Here is a 19,797-nt window from a genome sequence, read left to right as displayed (position 1 = left end):
ATTAATAATGTACTTAACTCAATATATCCAAAATATTATATTTTACACTGTCTGTTGCAGCACCCACTGACAGACTAGCTACCTTTCAAGTGCTCAATAACCATACGTGGCTAAGTGGATGCTGTGCTGAACCCTGTAAATGTAGCCAATCTATGAATAGGAGTAACTGGCATATGTGAAGAGCCACGCCTACCTCCACTGCCACCTCAGCCCCTCACCCTCTCTGCTGGAACCTTTACAGTGTTCCCACCCCTCATGGAACCACAGTCCACACCGAGTTGTGAGGAAGAAGAGAGAAGGAATATGTTTTCCACAAATCAAGTTGGAAACTTAAACCCATTTCCCATTAAAAACAATGATAAACACAATAGGTCTATGGCTAAATGACATTAAGAGTTAAAAAGGCTTTCCTGGGAGGAAGGTCTGGGAAGGTAATCACCACTTCCAACATTGTATCCAGGAGATAATGTGTTCCAAGTTCCCAATACACAGTTACAAAGGGACTGCCTGGGTCTCTCATTTACACTCTTTTGGTAAAAGGCAACTGGGAGGAGGCCATGTTTACAGAGTTTTTCATTTAAGGACTTAAATGAAACATGTAGTTTCCATTCTTCACTGCCCTTCTCACTCCCATAAGGAGGGTCCTTCAATCCTATCCTTCTCTATAAAACACATTTATTCCTGAGATGTGGAACCACTGCCATATTTTTTCACTCTGTGAAACTGAGAATCCTGTGTTCTAAATTATAATTATCTTCCCAAAGCAAAGGCAAACTGAAAAGAAAAAATGATCTGCCCTTTCCTTACCTGTGCCCTGCACTTCACCATCTCTCTACTCCCACCCCAATCCCAACCATAAGGCCAAAAGCTCTCAAGCAACAAGCACTAATACAACTACAACTTCTGGGTCTCCCTAGCCTTTTATTCTCCCCTCCCTTTAGCTCACTTAAAAGGTAATTATAAGCAAACAAGCATACAGACAACAAGTTTTGTCGTATTTCTCTTCAGTTCTACCTAAGAGCTCTGCATCCCAGAAGAAATGTACAAACTCTAGCTTGTAGGTTTCAAAGCCTTTCTGTGGTCTAGTCTTAACTAGTTATAGTCTTGAGACACATCAGATTCTCCGAGTCCTGTGCATCCTCCTCCCTCATCTCCAATTCTCTGGTTAAGAGTCCACTGCTCTTGATATTTCCCATATCCTAAGCAACCTTCTCCAGTCAGCTTTTTCCAGTGACTATCCTCAAGACCTTTAATGACTAGGACCATGTCTTTTACTATTCTGGTCCCTCCTTAGGCCAGATCTTTCTGATTTCACCTTAGGCCCCTATAACAGAGCCTGGTGCAGAGGAGATGCTCGAGAAGTATATGGCAAATGAATGCCTAGATTGCTGTAGTGTTGATCTACTGTTAGACTTGTCTTTTGGAAACACCATTTTGATCATATCACTACAATGGTGATAAAAGTCAGAACAGTAATTACATGCAGGGGAGAGATGGATTGCAGAAAGATGCAAGAGGCATTTTCCTGGTTGATGGAAATGTTATATATCTTGGCCTGGGATGGTGGTTACATGAATGTATAAATATGAAAATGCATCAAGTCATCAGGATTCATGTATTTTCTGTATATAAATTATACTTCGATAAAAAAGGAAAAAAGGGAAATATATACAATTATCTTGTAAAAAATACAATAAGATTCTACCATATTATAAACTTGAACCTATATGAAAATGCTAGCTGTAATAAACATTAAATATATCAAATTGTTAATAGTGATTACTCTATGGGGAAGAGTTCCAAGAATGAGGTAAGCTTTGACATGAGAGAAATGAGTAGCTTTGACACTTACATATTGCTTGAAACCTTTTTTCCATTTGTTGAGTACATATTAAAATCTACATGCCCCCTTAGGTACTAGGGATACAAATACCTAGAAGTTCAAATATTTGCCCTTCAAGAGCTCACATTAGGGAAGTCAACATGAACACTAATAGTCCCCATATAACATGCTAAATGCTGTATAGTTAAGGTGTGGACAACACGTTAAAGGACCACAGAGGAAATGGTTACACTGCTTGGAGTAGGGAAAAGGCAGATGGACAAAATGACTTTCAAGAACATAGAATAAAGAACTGAGGTATGTCAGGCCAACCAATGTGTCCCAGGCAGAGGGAATAACATTTACAATGGCACAGAAGCAACTGGCATAGTGTGTTTGGAGAGGACCTAATTTTTCATTGTGAGTGAAGCCTGAGGTCCATGAGAAGAGAAGAGAGGGCAAAGACATGGTAAGATAGGGCCAAATCATGAAGGGCCATGGAGGCCTGGCCAAGAAATTTACTATTATTGGGAAATGTAATGGAGTGCCACTGATGGATTTTTTTTTCATAGGGAAATGACTTTATTTAAAGAATGATCAATCTGAGGGCAATGAGGGGAAGGAATCAGTGGAAAGCAAGACTGGAAGTAGGGAGAACAATTGAGTGACTGCTTGCAAGTGAGAAATGATGAAGGTTGAAACGAGGAGCAAATAAGAATGAATGGATACAAGAGAGGTTGGGGATACAGAACAGACAGGCCTCCACAATTTTGTCAGGCATATTCCCTAGTCATCTTCCAGCTGGTCCCTAGTCTGAAGATTGTATTGCCCAGAGGTCTCATCTTCTACTATTGACTCTCCCCTTTTCTTATTTCAAAATAATTATTGCTGCATGCCATAAATGGCCAGTAAAGGAAGGTAGATAAGAAAGCAAAATCATGGGAGAGGCAATTCATTGTAAAAGTCAATGCACTGCCTGTGTGGCATTTTGAGTTTTAAAAGCATCTTTCATTGTCTAAGATTGCTCTCACAGGCCATGTTGCTACTATTTCACTGACAAGCTCTTCCATAGCTTCTTAACCACAATTAAAGGCTCCCATAAAAGTCACTCCTTTTGCAAATAAGGTCTATAAAATATATTCATGGGCATATGAAAAAGTTATGTCTTAGTTAAAATTCTTAAAAATGCCTGTGACATATATCATTTTAAAAGCTTAGATTACTTCCTAAATCTGTAAGCCAAAATTTTGCTATTTTCTCATACATGTTGTCAAAGGCATGCAGACACTAGTAAGCAAAGCTAGCTACAGGATGTGAAAAGGCAACACTCGGAAAATTTTACTTTTTCAAATGTATGTTTTCAAATTACAGACTTAGAATACTTCTTTGAAACATTATCATTTCCTATTTATAAAAATCTTCTGGCCAGTATTTTATACATATGTTTCAACTATTTCTAGAAAAGTAACTCCATTTTATGTTTAAAAAAAATAATTTCCTTCAACGAAAAAGAAATAATTTTAAGAAAGTAGCTTCCAACATAAAACTATTTTGAATACCTTTGTTAGTATATACCCTACTCTAATAGCTTACTTTCTTTCAAAGTAATAGTAGTGACAAGCCTACCTCTTCTATTCACTGAATAAAAGGAAATTATTATTCATAGCAAAACAAAACATACAAGACGGCAGAACCTCAGCCAAGACTAAAAAGAACAATTATACCAAAACATCCCAAAACATAACACTTTTAAAAACCACATATTAGTTTTACAAGGATACATTAGACATTTTTAAGTGTTAAACAGGGTTTCATGCTAGCTGTGTACACTGAAGATACCACGGTATAAAGGTGGGGTTAACACTTGTAACACTATGCATAAAACTTGTCTAGAAAGCAACATAACAGACGTAGCACATGATGCTTACATTTCATATACTTTTTATATGGTACTTAAGTCAAACTTAATTCCATCCATGCAAACCTGGACTGCAAGTAACAGGTATGACTAATTTTAAAAGAGCACACAGGTATATAGTAAGGAGTACGCGGTAAAAAGGTCCGAAGTCTTTGGTGAAATACTATATTCACATATTCAACATTATACGTTAGTGAAAATTTTCAGTCACAGTAACTTTTCACAAGATTTATTGTCGGAGCTTGTAAGTGGATATACTGGGAAGAGTTGCACGCCTATTAAGAAAAAAAATCTTCCAACCAAACGCACAACTCATGTCTGTTATAACACCAATAGAAACAAACCTTCGAGTAGAAAACAAAGTTCATTTTACAGTGTTTAGACTTGGATACAACCAAGACCTAAGAAATAAGCAGTTACTGTGAAAAAAGAGAAACAATGGTCCTCAAACCTTAGAGAAATTTTAAAAAATACACTCATATTCTGCAAAAGAATAAGCTACCAATAAAATCCTAGCCAACATCACTTTGCTGAAAAGACCTTATGAGAGTGAAGTTTTTAAGTAGGAACTAAGGTGCCCGCTGACAATCAAAGAAAGACCTATTTGATAATCAGTGTGACAGAAAACAGACATTTATGGCTCCCAGCTATTAGCAAGTGAGACTAGACTAAATTTTAAGAAAAAAAAATCACCAGATGTTCTAAAATTTCAGACCTTCCAAGCTGGTTAGTCCTAAAAGCAAAGAACAAATAGTTACCACATGCTGAGAGGAGGGTTGGAGGCAGGCTGGCAAGAGAGTGATTGAAAAGAGACTCAGAAAAAGAAAATGCTACCAAAATATGGCATATTATTAATTCAGGTATAGAGGGCAAAATGACAAGAACATCGTTAAGATCATTAACCTTTCCTAGAACATGTAGTTATCACCTAAAATGAAAAACTTTGGAAAGATAGACTAAGAAGAAGATAACCAACGATTAATAATTAAACATATTACAAAAAGTATCTTCCCATATATCTGACCTACATAACGAAAAAAAAAATCAAACTCAACTTGGAAACGTGCTTTTTCCTTTAGGAAAAAAATGGCAGGATAAAAAGAACTATCTGATGAAATTTCCACTAAAAACAAAATCCAACTTTTCCTGTCTGTTCTATAGGATTATCTGGAGCCTTTAAAATAGCATGAATGAATTACACAGCCATTAAAAATTTTAAGTATGAAGGCTATGTGGCGACCTGGAATAATTCATGGGATAAAAATCGTGGAAAAAGCAGAATACAAAGTAATATGTGCACTGTAATCACAATGCTAGGTTAAAAGATGTAATGATGGTTATTAAGAATGAGGTTTATTTCCTTTCCCAAGTTTCTGTAACTACTGTTTTGTTAAGTTTTATAGATGGAAAACTATCTTTAAACAATCCTTCTTGGCATATGGAAAAATGATAAATAAGTTGTTCCTTTTTTTTTTTTTTTTTTTTTTGACGACAGAGTTTCACTTTGTTGCCCGGGCTGGAGTGCAGTGGCATGGTCTCGGCTCACTGCAACCTCCACCTCCCGGGTTCAAGCAATTCTCATGCCTCAGTCTCCAGCGTAGCTGGGATTACAGGCGCCCACCACCACACCCGGCAGATTTTTTTTTTTTTTTTTTTTTTTGGTATTTTAGTAAAGACGGGGTTTTACCATGTTGCCCAGGCTGGTCTCAAACTCCTGAGCTCAGGCAATCCGCCCATCTCGACCTCCCAAAGTGCTAGGATTACAGGCGTGAGCCACCGCACCCGGCCAATAAGTTGTTCCTTTAAGGAAAAGAAGGCACACTGCTTTGTGGTTTATCTTTTTTACTACTTCCAATTAAGGAGCATGTCTTCAAATGGTCACACTACAAATGGTCGGTTCTTATCTACATTAGTAGTCAAAGGGTGTAGATATTCAGACCTAGGATGTATAAACATCTCCTTTTCTATGTGGAAAAAAATGATCACATCCTTTTGGGAAAACAGACATTTTAAAAAAGCTTAAGGCATTTTGAAAGATGTCTACTTGTTCCACTTTTCTAAATGGATAGAATCACAAACTGAAAACAAAGTATCGAAAAAAAGAATAGTTTTAAGGGGAACCTACTAATTAAACTGTTAACCGAAGCTACGAGTTACAAAATTAGTTTCTCTTTGGTTTCCCTATGCTTGAAGGAACACTCTTTGGCCAACTATTCAGCTTGGTAGGTTCCATTCATTAAAACACCTCATTCTACAGAAACGGATCACAACACATCCAGACTGCGTCTCCCTACCACTATTAACGATTATTCTGAGGAAAAAAGAAAAAGCCTAACAAAAAACGTCAAGGATTGTGGTAGTATTTTTAAATTTTCAATATGCAAGCAGGACTCCTATGCAGGTTGGTTTAACAGTTTAAATTCCATTTTATCTGGCCACTGCAGGCAAAGCAGCAGTTCTTTATCTCCTCACCATAGGAACATAAATTACTCCCCAGAGGCCGTCCTCCCCACTTTTCTCCTGTAGGTCAGAATCAAATCATCGAACTTGACTATTACAAATGCTCACATTTGAGTCCTCCCCTTCCTTTCTTTCTTGTCCCTGGATTAATTCCTACGTGGCTGGCACAAACCTAATTTATGATGTAAATAGGTAGAGCGGGTCCCTAAAAAGCTCTCCCCTGTGGGTTCGCACTCGGCACGTCCCCCTCCGTGTCGTTGCTTCGCTGGAATTTCCAATGAAACAGTAACAGTAGCTAAGGTAACTGAGAGCGGGGCTGAACCTGGCCAGTTCCGGAGGAGAAACGCAATGACTTTCTCCGGGTCTGGGGGTGGGGAGGCTGGCATCGCGGACAGATTTCCGATTGGGCGGGGGTGGTGAGAGGCCAACGAGTGCAAAGGCGGTTGTCTGGTCTTTGAAGGCCGGCGGCTGGCTCTGCCACGCTCTCAGCAGGAAGGGGAGGGGAGCGGGAGGAAGGGGGGGAGAAGGAGGAGAAGCGGCGAAGAGCCCAAGGAGTGGGGAGGAAGACCGGGGGAGGAAGGAGGGGCCGGAGGAGGAGCCCACGCTCCGGGAAAGCCCGCGCGCCCAGCCCGCAGGACCTCGGGGCGGAGTCGCAGGCTCCGCCCGGCCCCCCGGCCGCGGCCGCACCCTCGCGCGGTGCGCCTCGAAGGGGCGGGACCGCCTCGCAGCCTCCCTCCGGGTTTCTGGCCCTCCTTCCCCGCTCCTCCCTCCCCTCCCTCCTTTCCATCTCAGCAGCGCCCTCAGTCTCCCTCTCGCAGGCTCATACAAAAGCAAAATGTCCGCCATGTTCCGAGGCAGCTGCGGTTGTCGCGCCACGAGCTCGGCCCTCCTGCGATTTCTCCCTGGGGCTGCTCCTCCCTGGTCCCCTCTCCCCGACCCCAGGTGCGACAGCTACTCCGAAGCCGCCGACGGCACCACTCCGCCCGCCCTCTGCGCCCCCCCGCCGCCCGCCCCGCCGGGCGACGCAGGACCGCCTCGGGCGGGGGCAGGGGGATAAGCAGCCCCCGCCGACTTGCTCCCGCTTCCCGCCTGTCCCCCCACCCGTAGCCCCTTTACCTTGATGCAGTACGGGGGTTCGTCGTAGGTGACCAGCATGTACCTGTCTCCGCGGCTGGCCGGGTCCCGGGCGCGCAGCTGCGGGGCGAGGGATGACGGAGGGGGTCGCGTAGGAAAATAGGGGGGAGGGCGATACAAACGTTACAGAAGCACCTCAATCCACACCCCGAAATCCCTCGGGAGCTCTCCCCATCTCTCCCCTCCCCTCCCTTTACCTTCAAGAATAACTCCACAGCGCCTTTGGCAATGTCCAAATAGGAGGTGCCCAGGTCAGTGCGCTGGTTCATAGAGGCGGACGTGTCTATGAGGAACAGCAGGATGGGCATCTTCTCCCGCACTCCTGCCTCCGCTCCCCACTATCCTGGCCCTCTTGCCCTCACTGCCGCGTACGGCCACCCGAACCCTCAACTCTCGCAGAGCCGGGGGGCAAGGAGCAAGAGAAAGAGGGGTAGACGGGACGGGACGGATGGGACCGCTCCTGGCCTCCTCTTTCTGCAGCCCCACCTCCTCTCCCTCCAAGGGAACTTGAAAGTGTGAGCGTGTGTAGCCCTCGGGGCCCTCCCCCTTCCTCTCTTCTGCTGCCACCACTACTGCCGCTGCCAGGACTACTGCCTAAGCATCCGTCCGCGCTCACTAGAGCGCTCGCCCCAGACTGAGCGCCGTCTCTGTTCACTGACAACTTCTGTCTGCTCACCTACCATCGGCACCATGTGACCAGAACCCAAGCCATTGGCTGCCAATTATGTGGTATTTGCATATTCATTAGATGACAGGACTGGGGGAGGGACTTGGGCGAACCCTGGGAGTTGAAGTTTGAACCCAGGCAGAGGGTAAGGGGAAGTGTTAAGGACCCTCGCTAGGATTCTCCTTTAAAGGACTTGGAAGCAGTTCAAATGATTAGTTCGGGTGATTTAGATGGATTTTTCTGTCGCTCTTCAAAGATGGTGATTCGAAAGGAAGAGTGAATTTGAGCAACAGTTGTACAGAAGTACAGAAGCAGATGCTTGGACAGTCTGCACAGAAAACGCTTTGCTAACTGCAATCGATCAATCCTGCCAGTGGCGAAGACGAAAATATTTCAGAAGCAGCAAACTTCTTTCCTGGCAGGACGTACTCACATTCCTTTAGATCCCTCCCCCGTCTTGATCAGTATTTGTGAGTCGGTTGCTGGCCTTGCATTCCACATATATCTATGTGGAAAAGGAAACTAAAGCTTAAACACAGTTACCTAAACTGGCCTTTTGTATGCACAAGCTTCTTCAGTTTCACTAAGCTCTTTGAAACATTGGCCTGCCTGTGATAATTCCACCACTGTTCTCTCTGCGCAGCCTTTACACAAGGAGGTTTGCAAACCTAGATTGTGATTCAACTCACACATTTATTTATTTATTTATATAAATAAATAAAGAAGATCTCGCTTGATCGCCCAGGATGGAGTGCAGTGGCCCCATCATAGCAGTCTGCACCGTCCGGCTCCTGGGCTCAAGCGATCCTCCCATCTCAGCCTCCCAAGTAGCTGGGACCACAGGGGAGGGCTCTCAACTCACATTTATTGAGCACCTATGAAGAGCCAGGCACCCACGGTAGCCTTGTTTAATCTTTGAATTAATTATGGCAGATGGCATTATATTCATTTCAGTAAAGGAAAATGCAGATCCCTGAGGTTAGGGTAACAATGTCGGATACTCTCAGGTCTGGCTCTGTGAAGAGCCAAACACACTTGATTGACTACTTCATATGACACAGTTTTAAAATTTGGACTTGTGTATTCCTGGCAATTACTATGCACAATGTGGAATCCAGGGCTCCAATGAGTTTGCAGTTTCATTGAGGAGAGATGATGACATACACATATATAATATTTTATATCTTTTGATCGGGCGCGGTGGCTTATGCCTGTAATCCAGCACTTTGGGAGGCCAAGGTGAGTGGATCATTTGAGCGCAGGAGTTTGAGACCAGCCTGGCCAACATGGTGAAACTCCCGTCTCTACTAAAAATACAAAAATTAGCCGGCCATGGTAGCAGGCGCCTATAGTCCCAGCTACTTGGGAGGCTGAGGCAGGAGAATCACTTGAACGCAGGAGACGGAGGTTGCAGTGAACTGAGATCACGACACTGTACTCCAGCCTGGGTGACAGAATGAGATTCCGTCTCAAAAAAAAATAAAAAGTCTTTTATATATTCTATGTACACATTATATATATATATATTCGGTGTATTATATATTTTTATATGTTATATATATACATTCAATACATTCTCAGAGAAATACGATTTTAAAATAAGTCATATGGCAGTATATGAATCAGGGACAAACAAGGATGCAAATTAAAAAGTGCTATGGAAACAATCGTCCAGTGGTCTACAAATTCAGAGGATTTCATGAACAAGGCACAAAGGTGGAAGAGAGGGAATCTGGTTGGAAGGAATGGTATGAACAAAAATTCAGCCAAAGATAGTACTATGTATGGTGCATTTCAGGCCATTCTGGTGGAATGTAGGGAATTAATGAAGAAATAAGTATGAAAAAGATACTAGAAGCCACCATTTCCATTCCAATACAAATGTTAATGTAGAAGGGCAATGCCTACATGGGCTAGGGTACAAAAAATATAGGACTGTTGGGGGCAGTGTGTTAGTTTTCTACCGCTGTGTAACAAATTATCACAAATTTGGTGGCTTCAAACAACACAAGCATTTACTATCTCACAGTTTCCATGAGTCAGGGGTCTGAGTTTACCTGGGTTCTCTACTTAGTCTCATAAGTCTGCAAAGTGTCAGCCTGGAGGTTCAACTGGGAAAGAATTGGCTTCCAGGCTCCATCAGATTTCTGGCAGAATTCATTTCCTTGGGGCTGTATGCTGGTGACCAGAGACTACCTTCAGGTCCACCTTCTGTTGCAGGTCTGTGCCATATGGCTTTCTCCATTGGCTGTTCACAACATAGCTGCTACTTCAAGGCCAGCAGAGAAATCTGTCACTCCAAGATGGAGCCTTATATAATATAGATAATCTCGAGAGTGACCTCCATTACTTTTGCCATATTCTATTGACTAGAAGCAAGCCACAGGTCCCACCCACACTCAAGGGAAGAATATTATACAGATGTAACACCAAGGGTTGGAGATCATGGGGTCACCTAAGAATTCTGCCTAACATTAGATAGGGATGGGATTATTAAGATGGGGATGTGATTATTTCCTGGAAAGAAACTTTGCCTAGTTCACAGTTTTTGTGAGATTGAGTCGTGCTCTGTCGCCCAGACTGCAGTACAGTGGCGTGATCTCGGCTCACTGCAACCTCTGCCTCCCAGCTTAAAGCGATTCTCCTGCCTCAGCCTCCTGAGTAGCTGGTACTAGAGGCATGTGCTACCACGCTCAGCTAAGTTTTGTATTTTGAGTAGAGATGAAGTTTCACCATGTCGGCCAGGCTGGTCTCAAACTCCTGACTTCAAGTGATCCACCCACCTCGGCCTCCCAAATTGCTGGGTGTGAGCCATTGTGCCCAGCCTGTTAAAGTCAATTTTGAGTAATACTATACAAACTTTCAGCCCACCAAATAAATGCTTTGGGTTGATTTGTTGCTTAGACTACCCTTTGGTTGAAGAATCATAAGATTTCCCATAAGGAGTTTATATTTTATTTTGTGAATATCTATATATGTATGTGTGTATGAGAGAGGAGAATAAGGACTGCTGAGCCATGATATACCCCAGTTTACAAATGGTATTTTAAGATGACATTAAAAATCTCCTTTATACTTTCCTCCCAACTTTTCAATGAGTGTGCCTTACTTTTATAATCAGAAAAGGGGCTATGTTAAAAATTACATTAAAAGTATTGTAAAAGTTATTCCAATGTGAATATTACTGAGACAATTTTCAAAAATAAGTTACCAGCATTAGTGAAGCACAAATACTCTCAGTCACACAATGCTCCTGTGGTCGAGCATATGCATGGTCCCACAGAGTGACCTTTTAGGGACAAGATATTCTCCCCATGCAGATGAATGCCTTTTAACGTATTTATTTTTTTCTAACAAGACATGTTATTGATTCTTTCTGGCATAAATGCAAATGGAATTGAAATGATGTAAACATAGAATTGAAAAATATTTGTGTCTCAGTATAAACTACAAAAACGGCAATATACAAAAAAATAACCATGTAATGGATTTATGGGCTTATTCAGATTAAACCAGACCCCAAGCTATCACCAAGAACCTTCTCTTCATCACTTCCTGGAGGAAAGTAAGCTCTGTATTATGCTGGAAAGTGTGTAGACTTCTCCACTGTGTTTCTTTGGCATACATCAACACTAGCCCATACAAAGCCGTTTCTACATCTTTCTCTACTACAGAACATCAGCCTCTTCGTGTTGTAGGTTCTTTCTGCCTTGGGTTTGTTTCTTGTACTAGAATGTAAACTCCTTGAGAGCAGCTAGAGCCTATAACCAATGCCTGGCGCAAAGTACTTGCTCCATACATGGTTATTGAAAGAAATTGTCAAATGTGCTGTGGTTTTCATTCTTTCATCATATTTCCATGGGCTTGGGGTATTATCCTATAGCTCCTTTCCTAGGGTTACCCAGCCCTCCCATGTTGCCTCCTGCCTGCCATCTCTCATGGAAGCAGGGTAGTAGACCCAGCTCCCCTGTCCCTGAGGATCCAGGGCCATTTGGATTTGGGCTCCAGAAGGCCCCTTCAGGCCAAGGCATTGAACTGACAGTCCTCACTGCTTACCCAGAACCCTGGCAACTTCCCTTTTGTTCTACTCATGCTTCCTTATGAAATGGCTCTTTCTGGGGCCACTGCTCACTGTTTGTCTCCTTCAGTCAAATCCTCTTCCAACTGCTCCCAAATTTCAGGCTGTATGACCTGCATTAACCATCCTGTCTTCTTTTCGATTTTCTCACTTTTTTGAAATTGTGAGCTCTTGAAAAGAGTTTCCTCTTTCCTCTTCAAGTCCTTGCTCCTCATATACTGCTCTCCTGGTCTTCATTCCCTTCACACAAATGTTCACAGACTTTGCCCCATGTTTACATTTTATGTTGTGGTGTGATCCGCCACCATACAGCTGATGCTTTGTTTTGGTGAGAGTCAGTTTGATTTTTCACTCTCCCAAGATTTGTCACCTCTTGTCTTTAAGCAGTCCCTAATCACTATCTTTTTATTTTTATTTTTATTTTTGAGACAGGGTCACACTCTGTCACCCAGGCTGGAGTACAGTGGTGTGCCCACAACTTACTAGAGCCTCAACCTCCCTGGCTCAAGTGATCCTTCCACCTCAGCCTCCTGAGTAGTTGGGACTACAGGTGCTTGCCACGATGCCTGGCTAATATTTAATTTTTTTTATAGAGATGGGGTCTCACTATGTCGCCCAGACTGCTCTTGAACTCCTGGATGCAACCGATCGTCCCAACTCAGCCTCCCAAAGTGCTGGGATTATAGACATAAGCCACCAGGCCCGGCCCTAGTGACTACCCCCTCCCAAAGCCCACCTTTCTTGGTTTAGAGGGGAGTAAAATCTCCCTGTCTGGTTTCTCCAGCACCCTCTGTCTCCTCAAGCCCATGCAATCTGGTTATTTTCCCTGCACTCCATGGAAACGGCTCAGAGGTCCCCAGTGGCCTACTTCTGGCCAAGTCCAATGGTGTGTTCTGTATTTCCTTTGTTGATTGCAGAGCTACTTGTTACATGACTTCGTGAGCTCCGTCTCCCAACTACCTTGTTTTTCATCTCCTGCAATTTCACCTGGGGTCTTCCTACACCTTGGACCATTTGTTTTCACCTTCACTGACTGTTAATCTTTGTCTCACTCCATGGCTACCTATTTTCCTCTCACTGTCTCCACAAAGGACTGTTATTTCCACAATCTTTATTCACTTAGTCATTCTTTCTTTCTTTTATTCAAATACTGCTTGGGTGGACCTTCTATATGACGGGCAATGAGTATGCATGTGGGAAAAAGGGAAACAGCATATTGTAGTGGTTAAGAGCTTGGATTTGGGGGTTCAAATTCCAGCTCTGCCATTTACCAGCTATGTGACCTGGGACAAGTTTACTTAACCTCTTTCTGCCTCAGCTTCATCATCTGTATAACGGTAATAATAATAATATTTCTTTGGATTGTAATGATGATTAAATGAATGAATACTTATTCTTTTTTTTTTTTTTTTTTTTTTTTTTAGAGACATGGTCTTGCTATGTTGCCCAGGCTGGTCTCAAACTCCTGGGCTCAACCATTCCTCCCACTTCAGCCTCCCAAATGTTGGGATTACAAGTGTGAGCCACCGTGCCCAGCCCATGAAGAGCTTAGAGACATGCTAAGCACAGAGTAAGCTCTATTTGTGTTAAATAAAAGCAAGAATAGATATAGTTCTGGCCCTTGTAGAGCTTACATTCTAGTGGGGAAAATAGTCAAAATAATAGATGTGATATTACATTGAGTGCTATAAGAGAGGAAATACAGGGTGTTATGGAAGCACCAAGAAGGAAAGTATATTCTAGAGGGGGTGGAGATGTCAGGGGGGCATACAGAGAAGGTTTCTTATAGGATCTGACTTTGCTTAGGAATTATCCTGGTGAAGGAGGCTGGTGGGGGGTGAGGAATAACACACCGAAGGAGGAAGAGTGTCCCAGGCAGGAAATGGGGAACGTGGATGAGATGGTGAGAGAGACTGACAGAGACCCCTTGGAAAAAAAAGGAAGTTCTGTATGACTGTAATGCAAAGGAGCTGGAGTGGGGGAATAGGAAGAGGGGAGAAATGGATAGAAATGAGTTTGAAGAGGTTAGCAGGAGCCAGATCATGCAGGGCCTAGTCGGCCCTGTAAGGAGTTGAATTTTATCGTGGAGACAACGAGGAACCATTGAATGATTCTCAGCAGATCAGGTTTCGGTGATATTCTTCTATCTTCAGCACAGAGAATGGGTTAGATGAGGACAAAAATGGAATCCAGAAGACAAGCGAGGAGTCTATTTCTATAATTTAGGTGGGCTGAATTGTAGTGGTGACAAAAGGGTGGAGAGAAGTGTATGGGTGCCAGGTACATTTAAACGGTAGGGTAGTCAGGTCCTAGCCATTGACTGAACATGGGGTGTAGGAAAAGGGAGGATTCAAGGGTGATCAGCATTCTGGCTTGGGCAATAGGGAAATTGTGGGGCTACTCACTGAGACAGAAGACAAAGGAAGAGATGCATTTTGGGGCAGGTGGAAGTTATTCAACAAATATTTTGTAAGCAGTGCCAGGCATTGTTCCAAGATCTAGATACATAGGCCAAGATTCCCTGTCTTGGCACATTTATAATAAATAAACAAGTAAATATCTAGTATGTCAGATGGTGATAACTACCATGGAAGAAATAAAGTCAGGTAAAAAGTTAATCTTTGTGCAGAGGGCAAGGTGAGTTTGACTTGTCTGTGGGCCACCCATGTAAAAATTACTAGGAAGCAAGCTGACTGAGCAAAGTATAAAAATAAGCCTCGAAGAGGGGAGAAGCTTCCCAAACAGATTTTGGGGGAATACACTACAGTTGTGAGTGCTGCTTTTTTAAAGCACTAACTATGTATAAGGTAAAGGCCTTGGCACTTTGCACATCTTATCTCAAGGCACCAATCTTGTGAGGTAGGGCCTACTATTTTTCCCAGGTGAACGTGAGGAAACTGGCGTTCCTCCGCTGGTCAGCTGCCTGACCTCTGAGCTCAAGCTCTTTTTCTCCTCTCTGCAGGAACAATACCAGAACGAGAAGGTATGTGCTGGGTGTCTAAGAGCCCAGACACACATTAGAAGAAGCCCAGCATGGAACCAGCTCACTGGCAGAGAAGCACAGGAAACCTGGGCACTGCCCTGCAGTGCAGCAGGATGCAGAGGGGCCAGAGAGAGTGAGTCATCCAGGCATGAAGACTGCCCTCCCTCAGCGCACAAAAGACTGGCCTTGGATAACCCATCTTGTAGGACTGTATGGGACCTGATTTTGCTGTGATCTGCCTATGGACAGTTGTTCTACCCATGCTCAGGAAATCCTCTTTCTGAAACCTGATGGGAGAAGGGCTGGTGAGGGGTGAGGAGTGGTGGCAGTGTTGGGGTTCCCAGAGAGCTGAGGTGAGATCCAGACATCTGTTGATCAAGGGCAGCCAAATGCGTAGCACAAACTTAGTGCTCCCTTCTGCCCAGGGCTCAGGCACAGCAAGTTATATGGACATTTATAGACTTGGTTACTCTGAGAGGTGGTGTAGGCTAAAAATAAAAATAGCTGGTGATGAAAGTTGACCCAGGGCAGCCCGCACAAAGCTCCCCAGCGAGTCTTGCCACTTGGGTAACTTCCTCTCACAAGTCAGGGTGTTGGAGCCTCTGGGCTGAGGCCCTGGAATCTTGGTCTTTCCCCTTCACATTTTCTGTGGTGTTCTCCTCATACCTCACCACCCTGAAGCCACTGCCCATGCCCCCTGTGGAACTCACAGGCAAGAGGGTCATTATTCTGTGTATGGAACACCAGGGATGTACGCAGTGCACAGAGAGTGAATTCTAAGCATTCAGGTGGGGAGGACCTTGCCACAGCCAGCCTCAGCCTCTCTTGCCTCCAGAAACCTAAATGCTTCTCTCTCTCTCCTCCTCCACATCCACCAGACCAGCAAGTACTATTGAATTTCTACCTTCTATATCACTTAAATTCATCCCCTCACTGCTTTTCTCCTGGCTGGGTTCTTTGCAACTTATTTAGTCCATAGTACTTACATGCCTTTAGTTTCCCTTTTAACTTCTGGGGAGGATTAGTATTGTGAAAAATCCTTAAACAGCTTCTATACCAAGACATTTCCACTAACAAAAAAGAAACATTTTCTTGCTAAAGCATAAGTTTCATCATTCTTCCCTCTTCTCCTTAAGGCTATGTTTTCTAAATGACAACATTTAAACTATGTTTGAACATGTCCTTTATTTTATTTTAACTTTTATTTTAGGTTTGGGAGCACATGTGAAGATTTATTATATAGCAAACTCATGTCACGGGAATTTGTTGAACTAAGCCTAGGATCCAATGGTTATTTTTTCTGCTCGTCTCCCTCCTCCCACCCTCCACCTTCAAGTAGGCCCCACTGTCTGTTGTTCCCTTTTTTGTAAATATGTCCTTTAAAATGTAACAATAGTAGGATCATATTTTTACTTAGGTGTAGTAAGAACCCCTATACCTAGCTTATTTGTCATAAATGACTTAATTTTCCCAGTTTTGCCTGTTTCCCTTCTACCAAATGGAGAACGAAGAACTATTGATAGCAGAGCTGGCTGGCCTTGTACAGCCACAGAAATCACTTACTTAGTGTTCAGGTCATCAGATATTTACTTAGACCTGCTCTACTTGACACTTTGCTAAATGCCTAGGGTGAAAAGATAAACAGGACATGGCTTCTGCCTTGATGAGCTTCTATTCCACTGGGGAAGGCCAGAATAGAAACAAATATTTTCAATAGAGTGTGGGAAATGCTCTGAGAGAGAGAGAGAGAGAGAGAGAGAGGAGAGAGAGAGAGAGAAATGCACAAGGTTCTATGTGAGCACAGAAGGGTAGGACTTAGCCAGTCATCAGGGAAAGACTCCTGGAGGAGGTGGTATCTGAACTTGTCCTGAAAGGAAGAATTCATGATGAAAAAGAGGCAGTTGAGGCCGGGTGTGGTGGCTCACGCCTGTAATCCCAACACTTTGAGAGGCCGAGGTGGGCAGATCACTTGAGGTCAGGAGTTCAAGACCAGCCTGGTCAACATGGCGAAACCTTGTCTGTACGAAAAATACAAAAATTAGCCGGGTGTGGAGGCAGGAGAATCACTTGAACCTGGGAGGCAGAGGCTGCAGTGAGTTGAGATCATGCCACTGGCTTCCAGCCTGGGTGACAGAGCGAGACTTGGTCTCAAAAAAAATGAAAAGAAAAATAGAAGCAGTTGTCTCCCAAAATAAAGGGACTAGTAGGAGCCAGGGTCTGAAGCCTTGAAACAGATTAATGTGTGTGTAGCCCCAGCTAGTGGTCTGCTCAGGTGCTCTTTATTGGCCACTGCACCCATCCCACAGCTGCTGTGAATGTCGGCTGCCCCCTCCCCTTCTTGAGGACAACTTTAAAAGTTGTCCTCAAGAATGGGAGCCTCTTTGGCACCAAGTCACATCCCCCCCGCCATCCCCCACAACCTGCACCCAATGACTGCCTAACAAAGATGGGATCATCTTTGTGGTGTCATTCGTGATTCCCAGATTTGGGGAAGCAGCCAAACCCTCTCTCCAAGTGAGTTCACATTCTTGCTTAGGTTCCTCCCCTGCCCTATCCTGCTTCCCTCACCCCCTTCTTCCGGAAACTCTCCTGTAGTAAATTACGAGGACCTGAACCCCTGCTTCTAGAGAACCTGACCTCAAATAGTATGTTCAAAGAACTTCTAGACATTTGGCATACCTTGTACTTAAGGTGTGAGTTAAGGAATAGTTGGAAGATGAAATCCAAGAATTAGACAAAAAGCCAGATCATAGAGGACTTTGTATGCCATATTAAAGACTTTTTGAGTCTTTTTAATTTTTATATTGGGCCTTTTAAAGATTAAAGCACCCTTCCTCAAATCATGGTCCTTTAACAGTGTAGCTTCCCCACCTTTAGTGAGTTGTTCATTTAGGTTAAGGCATTGGGGGATCCTGGGTTCCTTAGCCAAATGCCCATCTTTCTCAAAGTGATAATTCATTAAGCCGTGAATAGTCGAATTCACCTTAAAGTACAATGCAGTGCGACAGATTCCTTTTTAAAAGATAGCCATACCTATACATTTATCCCACCCCGCATGCCCTTACAATGTAATGTGACTAACACTCTTCCCACTGGGAGGTGGGGTCTGTGTTTCCCACTCTTAAATATGGGGAAGGGGGCTTATAACCACACTGGTCAATGGTGTACAGCAGTGGCAATGCTGCGTGATGTCCAAGGCAAGCTTCTAAAAGGAAATATGGCTTCCACCTGGATCTCTCTCTCTCTCTGTCAGGATGCTCTCCTTTGGAACCCAACCACCATGTTGTGAGGGAGCCAGACCACATGAAGAGGCTCCATGTTGATGTTCTGGCTGACAGTCCCAGCTAGGCCCCCAGCTGACACCAGTCACCAGCCTGACATCAATTGTGAGACAATGTGAGTGAAAGAACCATCAGATGATTTCCAGCTCTCAGCTTTTGGATCCTCCAGCTGAGGACACAGACATCGTGAGACAGAAACAACTTTTCCTTGCTGAGCCTAAGTCTGAATTCCTGATCTACAGAAGCCATATAAATAATAGATGATTATTAGTGTTTTAAGCCACTAAGTTTGAGGGTATTTTGTAACAGTAGGCAACTAATACGTCTTTCTAGGCTCTGAAGTCATGATTTCCCCTTTAAAATCAGCTCCTCTGGCTTCCCTACTCAGGTTAATGCTATCTCCAAAGTTCTTTCAGTGACTGAGCTTTTTTTAACTCGCCCTTATCTCTGCACTTACATAGAATTAGTTGTCAGGTCCTATGGTTTTTCCTTTCTATAGTGTCTCTGCCATCTATCCTTGTCCTTGGTACATGCCTTTCTCCAGATTAAACTAAGGCTCAGCTCTAATTGTTTACATACTCCTGCTCTAAAACTGTCAACTTTCACAAAAACACAACTTCCACATGGAATTTCATAAATCTATTCCAAATTTATATATTCTAAACATATATATTCTGAATATATATATATATATAGCTACAGAAAACATACTTTGCTTGTTCATTGTAACAAATTCAGATTTGCGATAATATAGATGTGTACCCAAAAAAATAGATGTCTCACTTGTCAGAGGTAATTACTGTTAACATTTGATATGTTGCATTCCAGGCATTCTTCTAGGTGTGAGTATGTGTGTATTCTAGGTATGTAGGTATATGCCTATATACATACATGTCACAAACATTTTTACAATAATAGGACCATAGCTCACATACTGTTCTGCAATTCAGTTTAGGGGTTTCTTTTAACCTAATACTACTTCCTGGATGTCTTTTTATGGCAGCACATGCAGATCTACTTCATTCATCCAAGAAGTGGTATAGTATTGTACCATCATTTAAGTCTTTCAAAAGGATACTGGTTACATAAGTTTTAATATACAATTGGCTATCCATTTCCATAGATTCCACATCCACTGATTCAACCAACCACAAATGGAAAATATTTTTAAAATAAGAATACAATAATAAAAATAATGCAAATTTTAAAACAATACAGTATAGCAATTATTTATATAGCATTTACATTGTTTTCATTATTGTAAATAATCTAGACATCTCTAGATTATTTAAATCATCTTTAAAGTATATGGGAGGATGAGCGTAGATGATATGCAAATACTGCCATTTTATATAAGGGACTTGAGCATCCTCCAACTTTGTTACCTGAGGGGGTCCTGGAACCAGTCCCCTGTGGTGGGGAGACACCAAGGGACAGTTGTATACATACAACAT

The 19,797-nt window shown here is 43.0% G+C and overlaps 1 protein-coding gene across 8 annotated transcripts in view; it reads right to left on the bottom strand.

The window, feature by feature from the left end:
• The window catches only part of INTS6L (integrator complex subunit 6 like), a 62,503-nt gene extending 54,499 nt beyond the window's left edge, over positions 1-8,004 (bottom strand). For 7 of the 8 annotated variants that reach the window (XR_003117382.1, XM_025372187.1, XM_025372189.1 and 4 more), the window contains exons 1-2: positions 7,532-8,004; positions 7,317-7,394 (exon numbers count right to left, since the gene is read on the bottom strand). Coding sequence is in view for 6 of the 8 variants with exons in the window: in XM_025372187.1 (XP_025227972.1) it covers positions 7,317-7,394; positions 7,532-7,642 (189 nt within the window). In the remaining 2 variants the exon portion in view is untranslated. The remainder of the gene's footprint in view (positions 1-7,316; positions 7,395-7,531) is intronic. The other variant, XM_025372188.1, reaches the window with a different exon arrangement.
• Positions 8,005-19,797: the final 11,793 nt, after the last annotated feature.

Source organism: Theropithecus gelada, chromosome X (genome assembly GCF_003255815.1).
Source record: "Theropithecus gelada isolate Dixy chromosome X, Tgel_1.0, whole genome shotgun sequence".
NCBI classification, from domain to species: domain Eukaryota; kingdom Metazoa; phylum Chordata; class Mammalia; order Primates; family Cercopithecidae; genus Theropithecus; species Theropithecus gelada.
This window is presented reverse-complemented; position numbering and strand designations above follow the sequence as displayed.